This window comes from Diabrotica undecimpunctata, chromosome 4 (assembly GCF_040954645.1).
Source record: "Diabrotica undecimpunctata isolate CICGRU chromosome 4, icDiaUnde3, whole genome shotgun sequence".
Taxonomy (NCBI): Eukaryota; Metazoa; Arthropoda; class Insecta; order Coleoptera; family Chrysomelidae; genus Diabrotica; species Diabrotica undecimpunctata.
Genome location: NC_092806.1, coordinates 145,099,414 through 145,120,535, shown reverse-complemented (window position 1 = coordinate 145,120,535; position 21,122 = coordinate 145,099,414). Strand labels below are relative to the sequence as shown.

The window sequence follows — 21,122 nt, the reverse complement described above, 5'->3', positions numbered from 1 at the left end:
TGATAGTGAGAACATCATTTGACGTCATAGGTTTCAATTAAAATTGTGATTAATTCCCAATCGATAAAGTATACAACACAGAAATGCCACAAGGAAATAGATTTAAAACCATAATACAGATAATAAATGGACAACTTTTGATACCTGATATATGTATTATTATAACTCTTTGATGCTAGTAAATAGGAAGAAACGTCAGTTGATATTGAACCGCAAATGTAGCACAAGTGACAGGAGTCAATTTTTTGTGACATTAATATAATGCAAAAAGAGGTTAATTTAAGATAAATATTTTATTAGTTTTACAACGTATAATACTCTTATCAATACCGTTTATTAAGCCGCGATAAGAAATCCACTGATAAAGTAATTAGTCTGATGTGGTTTTTAAAAAAATATGACAATGCGACGAATAATATAGATCTTTTCATTGGGTTGGATTATTATTGCATTATTTTAGTTTTAAAATGAAATTTTAGAGCAATATGAGATAATACTCTGTTCCTGCAATGCACTGTCTGCATGCGTAATCTTATACTCAATCAAAAAACCACAATGCTGCTGAAGGTTTAATTGGTTCCTTATTTTAACCATAAGAAATCCTTGTATTAGTAATAGAGACACTAAAGATTAATGGCCAGTAGTGACACTAGGAATGGAGTTGTTACTTGTTTCTTCTTGTTCTTAAGATGCCGTGCATTTCGGCGTAGGCGCCCACCGTACATTGTCTTTTCAGGTGAGATTTTACATTTTCTAGTACTAGTTGCTGAAAAATATATCATTCTTCTCGTAATATGTACTCTAAATATGCAGTTTCCTTATTTTTTACATAATGAAAAGTTCCCTATCCTGTAGGCCCCCTCTTCGTGATAATACTTTCTCATTTCTGGCTCTGTCCTTCAATGATATTCTACGCATCCGGCGCATGCATGATATTTCACCAACTTTAAGTTTGTTAATAGATCTGGCCTTTAACGTCCATGCTTTCATTTCATATAAGACAACAAGACAAAAGTAACACTTTTCAAGTTGAAATCGCGTAAACTGATCTACAACAAGTATAAGAGGAAGAAGAAAAAGAACAATTATTTTTTTGCGAAGGTTTGTAGTTGTGATTGTAAAGATTTTGAAAATAATTTTCTGCAATAACCTATTAACAGTAAAATGTAATTTAAATACTGTTTCCTTATATCGATAGCCTTAATCCGAACGCAAGGTCATCCGAACGACGCGGTAGTTCAGTTTAGTATTAGCAAATCTACCGTGACGGACATTAAGGAGAACAAGAAAAAAATCGAAAAGTTCGTCAGCGAAGCGGAAAGCGGTCCAGAGAAGAGGAAAACCATCAAACCCCCCGAATATCCGAAGGTAGAAAGTGCTTTGTTCATGTGGTTCCTACAACAGCGGAGAAAGCATGTTCCGGTGAGTGGTGAAATGTTGTGTGAAAAAGCCCGTCGTTTCCATCGTAAAATGTCACCAAATTACCAAGCTTTTAGCGCATGTAAAGGTTGGTTGGACAACTTCAAATGACGTCATGGAGTTCTAAAATTACTGATGAGAAACTTTCGAGTAATGCCAACGACATCGAACCCTTCCGAACTGTTATCACACATTCATGTCATCTAAAGAAAAGACCGCTCCTGTTCAAAAAATTTTGAAAGAAAGAATCACCTTTATGCCTTGTGCAAATGCTTCAGGGACTCACAAACTTCGTTTGCTTGTTGATCTTCCCGTATGGTATCGAGGTCAAAAAGGTGCATGGGTGACAAGAGATTTGTTATTGGATTGGTTCAAAACTGAATTCGTCCCTGATGTTCGTCGTCATCTCGCACGTGTGAACCTACCTCAGGAGGCAGTGTTGTTGCTGGACAACTGCCCTGGTCATCCATTCGCTGGTGAACTTCGTAGTGAAGATGGTAAAATTCTCACCATCCACCACGAGAGCTGTGATTCAACCAATGGACCAGAATGTCATCCAGAACACAAAACTGCACTATCGATAAGCTTTTTTCTCCAACATTCTTGCTGACGAGCAAAGTGGAGCGGATCTGGTAGTAGCGTTGAATAAAAGTTAATCTCAAGGACGTAGTTTTCAATGGCAAATTGATAATCGTTCATTTTGCAAGTTTAATTCAACTTTCTTGGATTCTTGGAAAAAAATGAGCCAAACTTAGTGGCTGTTGACGACTCTTCATCCAACGATGAAGACATCATTTTAAGTCCTCTTGTCGCTCAGCTGGCTCAGGACAACTCGACAATAATTACTGAATCTGAGGTTCGAAAATGGGCATCACATGGGAAAATGTCACAACACAGAGGTGGCTGTGACAAAGAAATTGACACCTAATAAATGCTCACGTATGAAGAAATTGTAAGGACCATTCAAAATGAATAAAAGGAAGAGGAGGATGTCGATGATGAGCCACCTGCTTCAAAAACTTCTGTTGCTGAAGCTAGTAAAGTATAAGAGACAGAGTGTTTGATCAGCACGTCGAGACTGGCGTCCAGAAAAAAATTACAGAAGTTTTACTGCTCCCCATTGAAATTTTTATAGATAATATGTATTTATAAAATATATATTTGTATAATATAATATTTTATTAATATAAATAAAGCATTTTCAGTTATTTTCATTGTGTTTTTGCAGCTTTTCTTCTTCCACTCAAAAAGTCATAGGTAATCCGAACGATGCGATCAGCCGAACAACCCGTTTCCCCGATTCCGTTCGGATTAACTCGACCGTACTGTATTTGCAACTTTGTTATTGTATAACGGTAAATGAAATGACTATATTTTAAACCCATTCTCCTTTTCATTTCAGGTTGCAATTAAGATCATCGATAAGAGCCAACTAGATGCGAGCAACTTGCAGAAAGTGTATCGCGAAGTCGATATAATGAAAAGATTAGATCATCCTCATATTATCAAGCTATATCAGGTAAGACGTCTTGCTTTATTATTGGAGATTAGAGATTAGGAAATATGTCTCACATAATATTTTTTGTTTTACTGAGATTTCAAGTTGTGGTCATGTGTGTCTAAAATAAATCGATCGAAGCATTTTTTAAAACAATATAATAGTCCGGTAAAATACGGATGCAACCTCGGAATGAAAGATAATAAGCTGAAAATTTGCATACGTCTTTATTTTGATGGTGTTAAACTTACCTCAAAAGTCTCATATAATCACGTGTCCGCGACTTAAGATATTTAAGGTCAAAGGTCACGAAAATGAGTTTTCTGCAAATATCTCGTTTCCCTTACACTTTATGACATTTAAGGTGGTAAGAAAAATTGTAGAATGGAAAATTCTCTTCAATTTTTGTCTCAAGTACTTTTATGTACCTTTAACCCTTCTTAAGATAGAGCGCAAAGAGTGGGGGACCGCTTACCTGTGTATACGGTAACGCGAAGTCAGCCAGTAGGATTCAATAAATAATAAGTTATATAGTTAATTATTCACTTAAAATACTATTATTATCATTAAATTTTTATTATTTATTATTTAATAAACTATATTTATAGATATTAATTATAAAATATATATTTTTTATATAATATTTATTTTATTTTTAACAAACAATATTAAATGAAATATTTCAAATGAACTTTAATGATATTTTTAATAGCTGTATATACGATAAATTAAGATCAAGTGCAGAATTCAACAATAATCATTTTTATATTTAATTAAATACTAAAAAAATCATATTTATTATTTTTTTAAATTATACATTTATTTATTAATCCAATAATCGATTTATTAAAGTTACAAATATAATATATATTCTTTTATTATGTATGGTTAATATTTTTGTATTAATTTTCTTCTTCATCGTCTTCTTCTTCTTCTTCTTCTTCTTCTTCCTCTGACTGCTCAATATCGGATTCATCATCATCATTCTCGTTTATTAAAGTATCACAATAAAAGTATTCAAGAATATCAGGTGCATATTCACTTTCTTCATTAAAATCATCTGAAGTTGATGAAGCGTTTAGACATGATTGTCCATTACACTGCCCACAAATTAAAGTACAGTGCAATCCTGATTTCCTGCATCTGCAATTAGAACCACAACCTTTCTTGCAATTGCAAAATATTGTATTCAGCAGTTCTTCTGGTGCTGGCGGTATTGCAGCAATTGAATGTTTACTTATATATACTTTTCGACACACAACATGCACCAATACAGAAGTCAAAGTATTTAAACAATTTATATGACCGTCATTTCTTTCAATACTTGCAGTTTTTAATGTTTGTAAGCCACGCACAACACTCACAGAGACACCTTCTGATATTAACTTGTTACAAATAAAACACAAATCAGCCATTGCAATTAAAAATATTCACTCAAAATTATACGTCTGTCGATGCTAAGATGTCGATTTCAACTGAACGATAAAATAAATTTTTTTCGGTAAAGAAATACTAACGCAGAGAAATAGCTCTACCCTACCATTCCCATCATCAAGTGAAATATCCCTCCACCGCTATTGTGCGTATATACATAGAAGTCCCAAACTCATTCGCCACGGTGTGTAGAAAGTCATATTAAAAAAAACCGGTTAGGTCATATATAACAAAGGATCATCTGCTACAGCTTCGCAGAAACAGCAACCGCCGTACAAGAGATTTGTATTTCGAGATATAATATTCGTAGTAATATGGACGAAAAGTATTTTATTTAATATTGTATGTTTGTTAAAAATAAAATAAATATTATATAAAAAATATATATTTTATAATTAATATCTATAAATATAGTTTATTAAATTATAAATAATAAACATTTAATGATAATAATAGTATTTTAAGTGAATAATTAACTATATAACTTATTATTTATTGAATCCTACTGGCTGATTTCGCGTTACCGTATACACAGGTAAGCAGTCCCCCGCTCTTTGCGCTCCATCTTAAGAAGGGTTGAAGGTACATAGAAGTACTTGAGACAAAAATTGAAGAGAATTTTCCATTCTACAATTTTTCTTACCACCTTAAATGTCATAAAGTGTAAGGGAAACGAGATATTTGCAGAAAACTCATTTTCGTGACCTTTGACCTTTAATATCTTAAGTCGCGGACATGTGATTATATGAGACTTTTAAGGTAAGTTTTATACCATCAAAATAAAGACGTATGCAAATTTTCAGCTTATTATCTTTCATTCCGAGGTTTGCCCCCTTTCTTGCCTTATTTTACTGGATTATAATTAACTAATTTATAAACATTGTGACATAACGTTATTTAGAAAGTGATATACAGTTATAATTCCTGATTAGCCAGTAATAAATTCAGATTAATTTTAGTGTACTATGATCTCTTTACGATGAAATAATCAAACAAAAGTTAAGAATTGCACTAATTGAATGAACATTTTTAACAAAAAGGTCAATAAAAAACATAAAAATCTAACAAAAAGTGAGTGTATAATAGTTTGTGTTTTCTTCGCCAGCATTAATTACAGATTTACGCCTCTTTGGCATGCTTTAAATTAAATTATCAATTTCGTTTGAAGGCAATATGATCCAATCTTGTTTAAGACGATCTTAAACCTCTTGTCTAGTATAAATATTGTGCAGAAGAGAAGCAATTTGTCATTGAAGCATATCTTATACATGCTCAATGCGATTAAGATCTGGCGATTCTGATGGCCGTAGTAAAAGTGTAATATCCTCATTATAAAACCAATCTCTTACTGTTGCTGCAGTATGTGGCCTTGCCTTATCCTGCATGTAACGCAAATTAGGACTTGTAGCAGTGGCAAATAGAAGGAGGGAAGGACAGTTTCTTAGATACGATGAATATGATCAGATTGATTCAAAGTGACTTCTACAAGAACGGGAACAGTTCGATGATGAAAAATTATTCCAGCCCACATCATAACTTGTAGACCACTATATGGATTAACAACCTGTACATGCCTGAGCCTTTCTTGTCGACTAGGTACTTTCTAAACTCTCACTCTTTTTCAATCAGGTTAGAGACAAAACCTAACAGCGTCTGTGAATAACACATATCTCCATTCTCGTAAGTCCCACTGCACATGTTCTTGTACCCACCTTAATCTGAGTCCACTATATCCATGACGTAATATGGAAACCCTCAATGGACGTCTGACGTGCAGGTCAGTTTCATGTAATTGTCACCATAGGGAGGTTAGGGTCTTCACAAAGAATTAACCCCATGTCAGGGGTTAATTCTATACGTAGGTATAGCTTACAAATAGATTTACTTTACAAAGATATCCAGTTCTAAACAGATGAAAATGAAACGAAAGTTTAACTTATGACTCATGAAAATTAAACGTTCGAAATTTTAAAATTGCTAAATTAAAAATGTAATTTTTATTAAGAAATTCAACTGATGTTTCCACCTAGAAAGCCGTTAAAGGTCAAACAATATCTTTGGAGAAAATATTTTACATTCCCGCACCTCATTTTACTAAATTTTCCCAATTATGCGAAAACAATTTCCCCAAGACGTAATTGTCATCCCAAGTACTCTAGAAATTTAAAAACTTAAGAAATAAATTGAAATTTTTAAAGTTGCTGAAGTTTCTGGAGAGTTCGGTAAAATAAATAATATGCTGAATTGCCGTGAAAATGAATTACTCCTGAAACTTTGCCAGGATTCTTTCCAGGTTAGCCGGGAACTGCAGAATACTTATCAATTTCTTTGAACTCATCTACCTAAAGAGGCAAGCAGAGTCGATTTTAGCCCGTTTTATACGATCAACTTTATGTCAATTATCTTTATTATTAGGTCTATTAATTGTTAATTTTATACTAGTTAAATTGTGACATCTTAGAATTATTGTAATAGTTTTTCGAATTTGCTGCTTAGAATTAAAAATTTATATAAAATATCTGGGATTGTACGATTACCGATTAACCACTACGAGTTGACCAAATCTTTAGGATTACAATAAAGAGTGAAAATTAGAAAGGACCAAAGTGCCAAAAACAACGATTTGAGATAATCTAAAAAACACTATTTAGATCCAAAAACATTACTGACAAAAACTTTATTTGGTACATATTTGAAGTTTTCATCTGAACAAGTGCAGAATTCGCTGCTTCGGTTATTATAGATGTTGCTTTTCTGATATTTAGATTTGTATTGTTAATGTGCTCATCTGCTGCTCGTTTCAGGTCCCAAAATCCATAACTTATCATTTCAAAAATATTAAAAGGTAAAGAAGATCTTGCAGACTTAACTACTGCATCTAGGGTTAAAGGCACATAAGCTTTAGTTACCACCTTTTGTTTTTCGATCAATGCAAAGTCTCGGTCACAGGGCATAAAGCTGTGATCGCTCATAAGAAACTTTTGCTCAAAAATGTGAAAAATGCCGTTAGCTACCACAAACATTAATGTTAATAGGAAAATCCTATTTTTATTTTACCCCGTAGTTATCACACCATATTACTAAAGTGCTTCTTAAAAGTCAGACCGCGATTCATGCCAAATATACATATAGGCCTCTTTCGTATCACCAACATGAACTTCTAAGTTATAGCAAGATAACTGTGAGAGATAGAACATATCGCTATGGATAAACATGTCTTACGGTGATAATGCTCTAGTTGAGTTGTAGCAGATCCATTAGATCCACATTTGACAATGAAGTACTGTACGTAATAACACGTGGTCTGTGGAAAGATAGACTAGGAAAATCCATGATGAACACAGACCTATAATGCTTATAGGTGACTGTTGAATCTGGGTGCATTTGCAAAAAGGCTTTGAATAATTTGTGAATGTGAAAATCGGAGCTAATATACTCATTTGCAGATTTAGCTCGTGAATAATGACCGACATCCCTTGGGATCATGTTAATGTTAATTTTTACCATTAAACGAGCAGATTCCATTAACCACGTTTCACATAAATTTTTCTTCTCAATAATCACTCGCAATTTTTTATCTTTAACAGCAAAAGTATCTTAAAAGATTTTCTTACATATCTAGACAAATTTTCTATTACCTTTAGGAAGTCAATAGCATACAGCTGACACGTGCAGATGTCTAGATGTATGAATCGTTGGACTTACGACCTTTTTAAAGAAAATAGTGCTGTACATACAGCCACTGACATCTATGAGAAGATCCTGACACTCCTTTAGAATCTTTCTTAGGACGACAAATGGTGACCTTAGAACATTTCTACGTCAATAACTCAATTGTGAAATAATTGACACTTTGGTCCTCTCTAATTTTCACTCTTCAATTGACAAGTTATACTTTTGGAACAAAAAAAGCATTTTACTATTAGTTTTGAATAATAAAATAATAATCTATCATAATCAAGCCCGATGTGCACATAAAATATTTAATTACTTATTCTAACTTATCTTTTAACCTACTACTCATCCATCGGCCGATTCAATTTACGCATGAATTACAATTTCAACTCTATTTTCGATTTTATACTATTGTCTATGGTCTACCAATCCGCTGGCGCTGGCTGTACAAACGAATTGTCGAGATATAGTTCGTCCACTTTAAAATAGGTCGTGTTTGTCTGTATATATTAGAAATAAAGAATCATTTTAATACCTTATTTATTAAAAAAATACTAACTACAATTTATTGATAAACATTCTATGAAACACACTACTCTACAAATCTTTCTACTTCATTGGAATAACATCGTTTTAGTTTACATATAGCATACTAAAAACTAAAAATATTCTGTCAGAAAATTGGAAAATTTCTTTTCATAAAATTTTACGTGCTTATAAATAGATATTTACTTTCCCTATTGTCGTAATTTCCTCGGTTAACAATTTTATGGTTAGCACTGATGTCAATTGTCGAGGAAATTTGCATACTACTGAAATATTCATGATTGTTTATGTAACCAGTTATAGAATATCCCATATTAGTACGTAAAAATGATAAAGGAAATCCCTGAATAAATTTTGCTATCTACAGGGTGAGTTTTTAGTGCGATATTGGTCGATAATTCTGTTATGGTACAAAATATTCAAAAAAGTTATTTAGAAAAAACGCAGGCAATTATATTTTCCAGGCTTGAAAAATACCGAATTCTACAAAGTGATTAATAACTACGTTTTAAAGCAAACATACATACAATTCTTTCAATAAGACAACCTGTATGTTTTCCCATATTTAGATTCCTCCTAGAAACAATCTCCCTCAAAAATCCTGTTCCTTTGTATGGCCGGTGACACCAGAGATACCTTCTTCTCATAGCTTGGTTGGTAAACCCAAAAACTGATCTTTATTATGGTGCTTTCTTACAAACACTATCACTTTTAATGCCCTGCCCACTACCAGTATGTTAACCAAAACTACCCACTCAAAACTGACGTTGCTCACCTCCTCCAAAGCTCCTGCAACAAAAAAAGGAGCAGCCCCTCATTGAAGAAGCGTAAGCTTCTAATGCTTTTTAAAAATTTAAAAAGTGGCAGTTTTCATATTTTAATTAACGTGTCTCGATGAAGAGGTCAGTCACACGATGATGACAATATAATAGAATATAAGATTATTTCAAATACAATTTTACATTTGACAGTACACAATACATAATACAATAAAATTTTACAATTTTAACCGTTTTACATAATTACACTTCAGAGTTTATAAAGCACTTGAATGTCTCTTAAATATTTAACCAGACTTGCATATTTCTCAGTTTCATTAAATATTTCTTTTATATTATCTCCCAACTGGTGTTGGTTTCTTCTAGTAGAAAGATGTGGGCATTCTTTAAGGGAATGATTGACGATTAAGAGACTGCTGCAATGGCCGCATGCAGGTGGATTGGTAGATGCCATGAGAAAGCCATGTGTAAGCCGAGTGTGTCCAATTTTTAATCTTCTTAGAATAATGTTGTGTCTTCTGGGCAGAGGTGGTAGCTCCAAGAAAGGTATAACTGGTTGTATATCGCGTAAGTGACTCGGAGTTGTGTTCCAATTATCTTGCCGTTTGTCATATATACGCTTTTTGAACATTTTTTTAATATCATTATGCAGCTGGATATTTGATATAGGTATATCTAAAGCAGAAGCTTTTTTTGCCGCTACATCTGCATTTCCTACAAATCTTTCATGTGAAGGTACCCAGAAAATAGTGACAATTACTCCATGGTCCGTAAGGTATATATGCCATAATATTAAATTTACCAGAGGATGATCTGAGAACGTGTTTTTAATTTCTTGTATTGATGATAAGGTCTGTGCATATAGTTCTCCAGTGTATACACTACAAACGGCAGGAAGTCTAATTAGTTTTGTAGTGCTGAAAGAGGAAACAATAGCACTGCCTACCCCTACATCATTTTTAGGGACATCTGTATAAAGAACTTTATGAAACTGATTTCGATTGAGTATATCTAGGAACGATTGTTTAATTAAAGCTTTAGGAGTATCATGTTTATTGAAAGAGCAAAGGGAGGTATTGACATTCGGAAGTTGCTTATACCACGGAGGATGTGTAGAGATATGAAACGAGGAAGTTGCAGCAAGATCAAAACCATCTAAAAGAGAATTCAGTATACAAGAGAGAGGTTGGGCAGCTCTAGTGGTCTGAGAATGATGAATAAGATTATTTGGTTAAATAAGTGGTTGGTAGACTGGATTTTGTGGATTGGCTAATAAGCTAGCTGCATATAACAAAAGAAGATGTGTTCTTAACCAGAATGACGGTACATTAGCTTCACAGCACATGCTTTGAGCTGGGCTAGATCTGAAGGTACCTAAGCAGATCCTAAGACCCGTATTGTATACGGAGTCAAGAGCATTCAGATGTGACTTGGAAGCAGACATATAGACAAGACTACCATAGTCTATTTTGGAGCGAATAATGGATCTGTAAACTGTAAACAATACCTCTTCGTCAGCTCCTCATTGGAAATGTGCTAGACTTTTTAAGATATTAATATTTTTTAAGCAGTTGCCTTTCGTTTTCTGTATGTGTGTATTCCAAGTAAGTCTGGAGTCGAAGGTCAGTTCTAAGACTTTATGATGATCAATAACATCTTGTAGTACTTCGTTGTATGTGAAAGTTGGATTATCTTTTGTCGTTTTTCTGCTAAATTTCATGATTTTAGTTTTTTGAGATGAGAAGGAAAGCCTCAACGACCTTTCTATATTATCAATGGCTGTTTGCATTAGTCGACATGTTGTTTGGATATTCTTTCCTCTGCAAAATAGTACAAGGTCATCAGCATATAATGCGTATATAACAGGGAGATGAATACTTTTGCCTACATTATTAAATGCCAAACTGAATAAAGTTGTGCTTATAACAGAACCTTGTGGTACTCCATTATGTTGAATACGAGTAGATGACAGCTTTTGGTTTAAAATAACTTTAAAAATTCTATCATCTAAAAAATTATGTACAAAGTAGTATATGTTTCCACCAAGTTCACATTGTTGAAGATTTGGAAAAGACATCAAAAAAGGCTGCTAATAAGTCTTGTTTACAGGCCATCGAGCCGAAAATATGTAATTATAAAATTACCAAATTATCTGTCTTTATCTTCGACAAATAATGTGATTTTTACACGAATGCTCTTATTTACAATCATCTCAATAATTTCCACAGGTTGAACTTTTCGCAGAAATAAATAAAAAATATCTAAAAATGACATATCCAAAATTAAATTATCTTTTAATAGAATTTCTGTGTTTTCCTATATATTATTAATATTAGAATCACTTAAGCTTAACAAATCTAAGAAATATTTATCATATCTTTAATCATCCTAACGTTTACCACATTAAACTCTATATTTTGGTGTTAAACCTGATCAGTACGGTTCTGTGAGAATTTTTCGTTTTGCACCATTTTTGTGGCTGTTGCGGGTATCCGATTCGCCTGGAGGCATCTCCTGATGCCTCCAGAGTACATACATATGTGAGGCAAGTCGGTAAGAAAACCTTAGCCTACGAATCGCAACCCCTCTGGGAAAAGTCCAATTATGAAAATTCCACGTTACCGAAATCAGATTGAATTTGGACGTGACGGCGCCGGAGAGATTTTCCTTCTAGTGGTAATGGAGAAAATTTTCCGACGCTGGCTGAAAATTCAAGGTAAACTTTTACATTATCTTGGAGGATACGGCAATGATGTGTGAACTTTATACTGATAAAGCAAAATATGTTGTGGTTAGGTTAGGGTTTGTTAATAAGGTTAGGATATTTTATTCAGGTGGGGACTGCTACACATGTTTTAATACACAATAAGGAAATTAAACCTATATGCTACTAATTATGTACTTTAAAAAGAACTGCAACGTTAAAGGGGGTTTAATGTTTCATATGGTCAATAAATCCCTAATTAGAAATTGAAAGAATGTCCGTAAAAATCGTTGCAAGCATCACATTTTGATGAACCATACGTTAGTTACCGTTAGCCCAAGAATCTTTTACAATAGACTATTTTAAAGTGCAGAGAATAATCTTTTCTTTTTTATTTTGCAATGAATATGCCTAGATGTACGATAAACGAAGTTTAAAAGGAGAAATTTAAAAAATAGCCGTAAAAGAAGTGCCATATCTTGCTTAAAATTAATCCTAGAATATCCTACAATAAACCATTTTAAAGGTAATTTATTTTTCTTTCTATTAATTCCATTTTTTAAAACCCTTCTCTCTATTCGGATTGCCGAATATAGGCCTATATCATCGCTCCAGCGCATTTGCGGTCTTCCTCGTGGTCTTTTGGCTTCATATGGCCGCCAATTCCCGACTTCTTTATTCCATCGGCCATCCTTAAGACGCTGCCTGTTCTACAGCTTCTTTTACTTTTGTTCTATTACGAATTTCTTCATTGGTTTTATGGTCTTTGAGTGGGATACCCAGCATCTGTCGTTCCACAGCTCTCTGAGTTTTTCCTATCTTCTCCATGTTTATTTTAGTAAATGTCCAGGTTTGAGCTCCATATGTAAGTACAGGTAGTATACAGGAATTAAACATTTTGGTTCGCAGTCTTTGAGGTATATTTTTATTTTTAAGTACGTATGAGAGTCTTCCGAATGCTGCCCATCCCATTTTTACACTTCTGCTTATTTCGGTAATCTGATTTTCTTTGCTTACCTTGCCATTTTGACCCAGATATGTATATTCATCTACGTGTTCTATCTCTGTCCCCTGGATGATTATCATATGTTGGTCATCTTTCTTTGAAATTAGTTTAGTTTTGCTAAAATTCAGCTTTAGTCCTTTTTTTAGGGATTCTGTGTGTAGCTCCTCAATAATCGTATTCAGTGCATTCCACGTGTCGGCTATTAATATTACATCATCTACGTATATAAGATGGTTCAAGTATCTTCCATTAATAGGGATTCCTTTATTTTCCTAGTCTATTGACTAAAAGATATCTTCTAGGGCAGCTGTAAATACTTTTGGAAATATTGTGTTTCCTTGTCTTACGCCTTAGTTGATTTTTGCTGGTCTTGTTTCGATCCCATTACCCAACATCACTATCATTTCAGCTTGTTCGTAAATATTATGTATTAATATTCTGTACCTGGAGTCGATCCGGTTGTTGACTAATGCTTCTTCTATTGTCCACAGTCCTACACTATCAAAAGCTTTTTCATAATCTATGAAATCCAGACATAATGGGGGATTGTATTCGTTAGTCTTTTCTATTAGGGTTTTCAAAGTATGTAGATAGTCACAGGTGCTGTACCCTTTTCTAAATTTGGCTTGTTCTACTGGTTGATATCCGTCAAATTTAATTGTTAACCTGTTTGTAAAGGTTTTGTAGAATTGTGAAAGAAGTGAAATTTGTCGATAATTGTTTAAGTCTGTGGTGTCTACCTTTTTGTGTATTAGTATTGTTTTAGCTGTACTCCATTGTTCGGGTATGTTGCCTTCAAATATACATTTACTAAATAGTATTTTTAGATATATGATGGCTTCTTCTCCGCCTTCCTTCCCTTCAGCATTTCTGATAGGATTCCATCGCTTCCAGGAGCTTTATTCCTTTTTATTTCTTTTACTGCTCTTTCTATTTCTTCTTGGCTTATTTCGGGCATCACTTCTGAGTTGACATTTGTTATCTGCCTTTTCAAGATCTGCTTTGAGGAGTTAAGGGGATCGTTTCTGGAACGATACAGATCGGCGTAGAACTTTTCAATTGAGTTAGCTATATTAGATTTACTTTTTTCTAGTTGTCCTTGTTCATTTTTAATGGTTATTATGTTTTTCTTTCCGAGTTTCGGTTTGGTGCATTTGGGACTTCGGTTTTTCTCTATGACTTGTTCTATACGGTCTTCTTGTTTTTTAATGTCCTCTTTTATCTGTTTTATAATTACTCTATTAAGTTCCTTAAATTCTGCAGTGTCTCTTTTGTTTTGTCTCAGAATATCTTTTCTTTGTTTCTGCATGATTTGTGATTCTACACTTATTTTGGATTTTTGTTTTCTGTTTAACATTAATTCCATTGCATTTACTTGAATCTGTGTAAAACAATATTTGCGAAAAAATAGGGAAAATGGGCCAATAATGGTGTAAGTGGCGAAATTTGAAAAATCGTGTCTCGGATACTTTTAATCATAAAGACTGCTATCAAACGATATTTTGAAGATAAAGGATATAAGCTTTTTCTGTGACGCAATGCGTATACCTATACCCCGCGGAAAAAGTTATGGGGCGAAAAAAATCGCTTTTTCGTGTTTTTTTTTATCGTAATATTGTTCTGAAGCTATTTTCTGTGGCATTTTAAAGTAATTACTATTTAAATGGGAATAAGCCACAATTAAAGGTTAAAGTACGTTTATTGACGTTTTAATTTTCACTTTGGAAATCGTTCTCAAAATACAAACATTAGTAAATTAAACCAATTTTTGTTTTCTTGTTACTTAGTGAAAAATTCTTCTAATAACTTAATTTTATCTCACTCATTTATATTGACAATTCAGACATACATTATACATTTTAAAGTAGACGACTTTAAAATGATATTGCCAATATTGTTGAGTTGCGCTCCTGGGACGACTTTACTTATAAGATAGTTCATTCGATTACATGAAATCAACTTTAACTTGAGAATATCCATCAGAAAAGATCATAGCATGTAATTCGTCTTTAAAAAGACAAATAGATGCCATGATGACAGTAAAATTCTCCTGTTAATGATTCCATATTAAATTATTAGGTAAAAACCAGGAAAAAAACCTCATAATACTATCCCGACATGGTAAGTATTTGGTCGTGCATTTAGTTTACCTTCAATAAACACCAAATTCTGATTTTATATGTTTGTTATTTAAAAAACATAAATAATGTATGCTCTATATGCTACTGACTTACTAATAATGGTATTTTCCTTTTATTAACTTCCTCTTTCAATATGGGTAACCAGATCCTACTACATTCTGCCGAGGAATTTGCGACACAATTGGTCTCATTTAGCATAATTAGAGCCGCTTCTTTGATTTTTCTCTTTTTACCATCCGTTTCTTTTAGGACTATATTTGAATCATTCCATTGAATCCTATGTTCATTATCCCATGCGTGTTTATCATGGCATGTATTTGTCTTTTTAAAGACAAATTACATGCTATGATCTTTTCTGATGGATATTCTCAAGTTAAAGTTGATTTCATGTAATCGAATGAACTATCTTATAAGTAAAGTCGTCCCAGGAGCGCAACTCAACAATATTGGCAATATCTTTTTAAAGTCGTCTACTTTAAAATGTATAATGTATGTCTGAATTATCAATATAAATGAGTCAGATAAAATTAAATTATTAGAAGAATTTTTTACTAAATAACAAAAAAAAAATTGTTTAACTTACTAATGTTTGTATTTTGAGAACTATTTCCGAAGTGGAAATTGAAACGTCAATAAACGTACTTTAACCGTAATTGTGGCTTATTCACATTAAAATAGTTTTTTTTTATTATTGAATATATTTAAAAAAAAATTTGACTTAAGAAGGTGACACTTCGATAGAAAATTTAATTTTAAACTACTTGGTTACAGAGGTATATGTATGAAAAGTGCATAGAATTCGGGATAAAAAATAAAAAAACGAAAAAATGGACTAATTCACCCCTTTATCAAAAGCGCACCCGTTTAAATGGTAACACTCAGCAGTTTTTTCATATTTGGAGGCCCATTGACTATAATAATCAATACCCTACAATATTTTTCATAATTTTCACCACATAATTATATATACTAATTCAATGTTTTTTAAAAAATTATATAAACAAACTATAAACCAAGCTTATACAATAATAAAGAAATAAAAACAAAATGTACGTCCTTCACATTTAATGGCCAAACTAGTGATAAAATCAAAAACCTTTTAATTAAATATACCATTAATATTGTTTTCAAAACAACAAATTATGGAGTATTAAACATATAAAAATAGTAAATTTAAATTACATAGTAACCAAAAATCAGGAATGTACATATTTATTTAATAATTTGTTTAAATTTTGTATCTTAATATGTTCTTTCTAAATTGTAAATTGTTCCAAATTATTTATTAAAGCAATAAAGTTTTACCGATTTCCGTATTTATATATTACTAGGTCACCCTGCGTATTATAAAATTGTAACATAAATCGTAATACAAAAGTTTGGTTAACGATTATCTCTTCCTTAGCTGCCTTATCTATTGCATCATTCTGGTAAATTGATGTCTGTTTTGTATGGTTCTTATTAGTGAATGTGTATATATGTGACTCCTTGTTCTTTCCATCTTTTCCTTCACTAATATTTTAATTGTGCTTGTAAGTATTTTATTAGTTACCATAATTTGTAACATAGTTTGATTTGTTCCGTGTTCTGTCCAGGATATTATTATTATTAGAAGTACCCACCGCTAACAGAGATACTAACATTATTTCTGTATCTGGCAAAGTGTTTCAAAATATATAAAAAAATATAGAACAATGTATAAAATGCTACCAAAAATATTAGAACTGAACCCTGAGTAACCAAAAGGTTTATGCTCCACTGTGAAAAATATAAAAACAATTTTTACTTTTAGTTAAACATCGCATTTACTGCATGCTGTAGCTTTATCTGTTCTCAGTGCAAAAGGAGATTAAATTTTATTTTTAGGCTGCAGGGAAGGTATATCTCCTTTACTTTCTTTTTATGTGCGTGAGAGAGAACTTGCTAGCTCTAGTCTTAATGTTTTTTAAAGGTATAGATTTTTCTTTCAGAACAGTGCATTCATTTTTATAGAGAATCCATGCATTTATGACACATATGTCAAATGTCTAAGTCAGAATGGGAACATACCATCTGTTGGCCGTACTTGGACTTCTATACAATCCAAGTAAAGAGTTTGCCTTATCCAACGCTCCTATGTGCGTGTTATATTGGGTAATTAAAGATAGACAGGGTACATTTACTTTTCTTTTTTCAGTTTTACAGAATCTTTGTATATAAGTTAGGGGTTGAATCCCACAAAAAGTACTTGCTGAAACTACACACTTATTGTCAGTCCATTTAATAACAATAATTTACTTTTCGGTATCAGACTTATACATATATGATCCTCTGCCACGTTTTGACATTACCTTGTCGCTTTCCATTATGCATCCCTTGATTATGTTTTGCCTAATTGTTCTTAAACTTAGTATCCCAGATTTTTCTTTCAAAAAAATAAACAGCTTTAGACCAGAAAACCAGTTTTCGCAAAAAATTACTGAATTTGAGGGATCAGTAATGGTCTTGCTCTAACCTATAACAACGCTAGCACCTACACCAAAAGAAGCTTCTTCATTAAGCGCGTTTAGAGTATTGTACAACTCATAAAATGTGAAAGTTCCTTGGTATGCAATAAAATCGGCAATGTAGCCAGACACACCACCTCGAACAAACATTTTGTATCCCGATTTATAAGGCTTATTTTGAATATATTGCCTGAGATTCCCTGAACGAGTAGTGGAATACTGATTTTTAAATTGATCTTTTTGGCAATTCAATCTGACTGCATCCAAAAGTGGTTTGATTTTGAAATACCGATCTTTGGTTTCGTCTGTAACTTAGCTGTTGTCATTACAGTGTATAAATCTTCTGAGAAGTTAACATTGTTTTAGTGGCATAATATCCGCAATTTGGGATATTTTAAGAATGTCTCCGAATAGTCTTCTACTGCTGGTAAATTTATTACTCTCATCAATAATAAAATTGATAAGAAATCTGTTATTTCACGGGGCGAAGTGTTGATGAATTTTCCTCTTACCTGTGTACTGTACAAATTAGACTGGTACACGATATTTTCAATAACGTCAAGTAAAAAAAACTTGGTAAAGTACTCCAAAGGCGTAGCTACCTCTCCACTGAAAAATCAATCTGGATCAGAAATGGAAGTGATTGTAATATCATCTTCTGTCGAATTGAAATGAGTAGTATCTCTTTTTGCTTTTTCTCTTCGTACAACTTCCTCTTCTCCGTTTCCTTTTTCCTCATCAGCTTCTCTGTCTTCATCTATTTCTTGTATAACCATATTGTTTGGACCTGGTTCATTATCAGAGTTTTCGAAAATATTTTCGTGTTGCAAATGATTTTCTTCCAATCAGACAAATCGGAAATATCTGAAATATTTGGATCTACCGTAGTTATTGCAAGCGTTTTTTTCTTTCCATAAAAACATGCAGCTCTGATTGGCTTAAAATATAATAAAAAATAGTTTTCTTTGTAAAAACTGCAACAAAAAAAAACTTACTATAAACAGGCAATGTTGCTTTTTACCTACATAGTTTTTTGAATGCAGATTTTACCGTTATGTAGGTCTTTTATCACTGTAAATATTTAAAAAACTAAAGTAATGAACCCTTATATTCAATGTAAAGCCAAAATATTGCACAAAGATCAATGACTTCATTGGAAAGAAAACGAAGATCTAGTCCACGAAGATTATATTAAAACGAAGTAAAATATGCCATGCAAAAACGGGATCTCAGGGAATGAGAATGGCAGAATAAACGCAAATAAAGGCATCGTATAAAATAAATAAGATAAAATAAAATATCTGTATGCATTTATAAGAAAAATAAAAAAGAATTTAAATCAGCCTGACATCCAGTACGTGTTGAGTCCATTATAAAATACCAATTCTCCGATATCAAATCAAGTAAAGAACATTAAAACCACCGTTTACTGTAAAACTAGTTTCCCAGATCCACTACATCGGGATATTAGCGACCTGCGCTATAATAAAAATCTAGTTCGTGGTGAAAAACTGAATAAAAGTTCGTACTCTATTCCCACTTCCGATGTTCCAAATCCCGACAGAGCGTAAAGTGAAAATCTAGTGAGTGCGTAACATCGTACAACCTGGTGTTGTATTCCACGTACAGCGTTGCCAATATTAGTCCAATTAACTTGCTAATCCCTGCAAAACGAGATGAACAAACAGTAGCTGATTTTTATAGCCCATTTAATCCTTTCGCGACTACTGATGCCAAAACACACACGCTCTTTCGAAAAACTGGTCGATTTAGTAAATGTTAATTATATTAAACACAGAAAGAGTTTTATCAGGAATAATACTGCAAGAGGGTTTATTTTATGAAATAAACTTTTAAATATTTACGAAAACTTAGAACTTAGTTGCTTAAAAAATTGACGAGAATAAATTGTAACTTCAGGTTGCAGTGTTTACACGTCTCCGTAATTTTTACATTCAAGCTATCGCTTTTTCTATGTAATAGATATAGCAATTTATGATCCATTCTTGAGGCATCTGCTCATTTTTTTTCACTTTTTCTATAATTTTGTGAATTTTAAGTGTTGTTTTTCGTATTTGTTGAGTTCCCACGAGAATTAATCCCACCATAAATCCGCAAGGACCGGGATGGATGGTGACGTTATTTATACCTCGCCTCTTCAAGGTGTGGGTTCCTTTACCAGGGAGATAGTTGGTAAGAGCAGATATCAGTCTGCGAATGCTAATTGTGTTTGTTATGGAGAGATTAGGAAGACGAGTGGCTTGCTAAGGAGCAGTAGTTAGTCAGTGTGAGTATCGTTGTGTCGTTTGTGGTATGTGGTGAGGAAGGTTGCTAGCCATACTGTTCTGCGGAGGTACTTTTGCGTGTTACCAACTATAATTTGGGAACGGCTTTTTCGATTGAGTATTTTTGGCTTGCAGACTGTTAAAATCTGCGATCTCTTATTGGCGTCGCTTCTAGGGTGTTGACATATTCATCAAGAAGTTCGTTTCCAGCCAAATTGAGAACTTTGGCCAGGCGGAAGGAAACGTTCTTAGCGGGGTGAATGGTAAGTATGTGTCCTTGTCCACAAGGACAAAACCAATACTAAAAACATCAATAAAAGAATCTTTGAAAAGTGTTTTATGTAAGATCACAAAGGTACCTTTGTGTAACTATTGAGATACCTAAATCTATGCAGGGAAAAGGAAGGAAACATAAAAGTTAATAAGAAGAAAATCCTTAAGATATAGATGGGACATTTCAAGGATTTTCTGTGCCCTGAAAATGTTGATACTTTAAAAATGCAATTAAACGTTATGATAATTGAACCTTACATAAACTTAACCAACCTTTACGTTATATTCTCTATATTTATATTTTCTTAAAAGTACCACCCTTATATTTATGTATAGTAATTCGCCAGCACTGCCTTGGGAAAGCAAGTATATAAAGTGCTTATTTTCCTTATGCCATTATTGGTTAAGTAGCGTTGTATCGGGGACCTATAATGGGCCAAGATTGTAGAGCTGGGAACGGTTTTTTTAGGTTATACTAAAACCAATTGTAAGTTTTTTTCTTTTTATTTTATCTGTGTTACATAAAAGGTACTTGCCTCGTTCTGATTTCTTAGTGCTTCCAGTTCTTCCAGTATTTTAGTCTTAAACTTCCTTTTATTCCTCTGGTGGACATGTTTCTAAACTGTTCTAAGCTTCTTATAAGCTTTATCCTTGTTCTTGAAGTTTCGTCTCCTATCGGAGGTTGGAAGACGATACTAACTTTATTCATAGCTAGCCTAAATTAAGTTGAACTCATATTAAACCATTCCCTTAAATGTTTAAGCCAAGAAATTCTCCGTCTTCCAATGCTCCGCTTGTCCTTTATTTTTCCGTCCATTTTATTCGACGTAGCATCTCATAACTGGTTCCTTTCATTATATAAGCACTCCAGTCTTA

At 33.0% G+C, this 21,122-nt stretch overlaps 1 protein-coding gene across 1 annotated transcript in view; it reads left to right on the top strand.

The window, feature by feature from the left end:
• LOC140440143 (uncharacterized) overlaps positions 1-21,122 on the top strand; it is a 156,116-nt gene that overhangs the window by 43,452 nt on the left and 91,542 nt on the right. Inside the window, exon 2 of the mRNA XM_072530448.1 lies at positions 2,822-2,938. Coding sequence (XP_072386549.1) covers positions 2,822-2,938 — 117 coding nt within the window. The remainder of the gene's footprint in view (positions 1-2,821; positions 2,939-21,122) is intronic.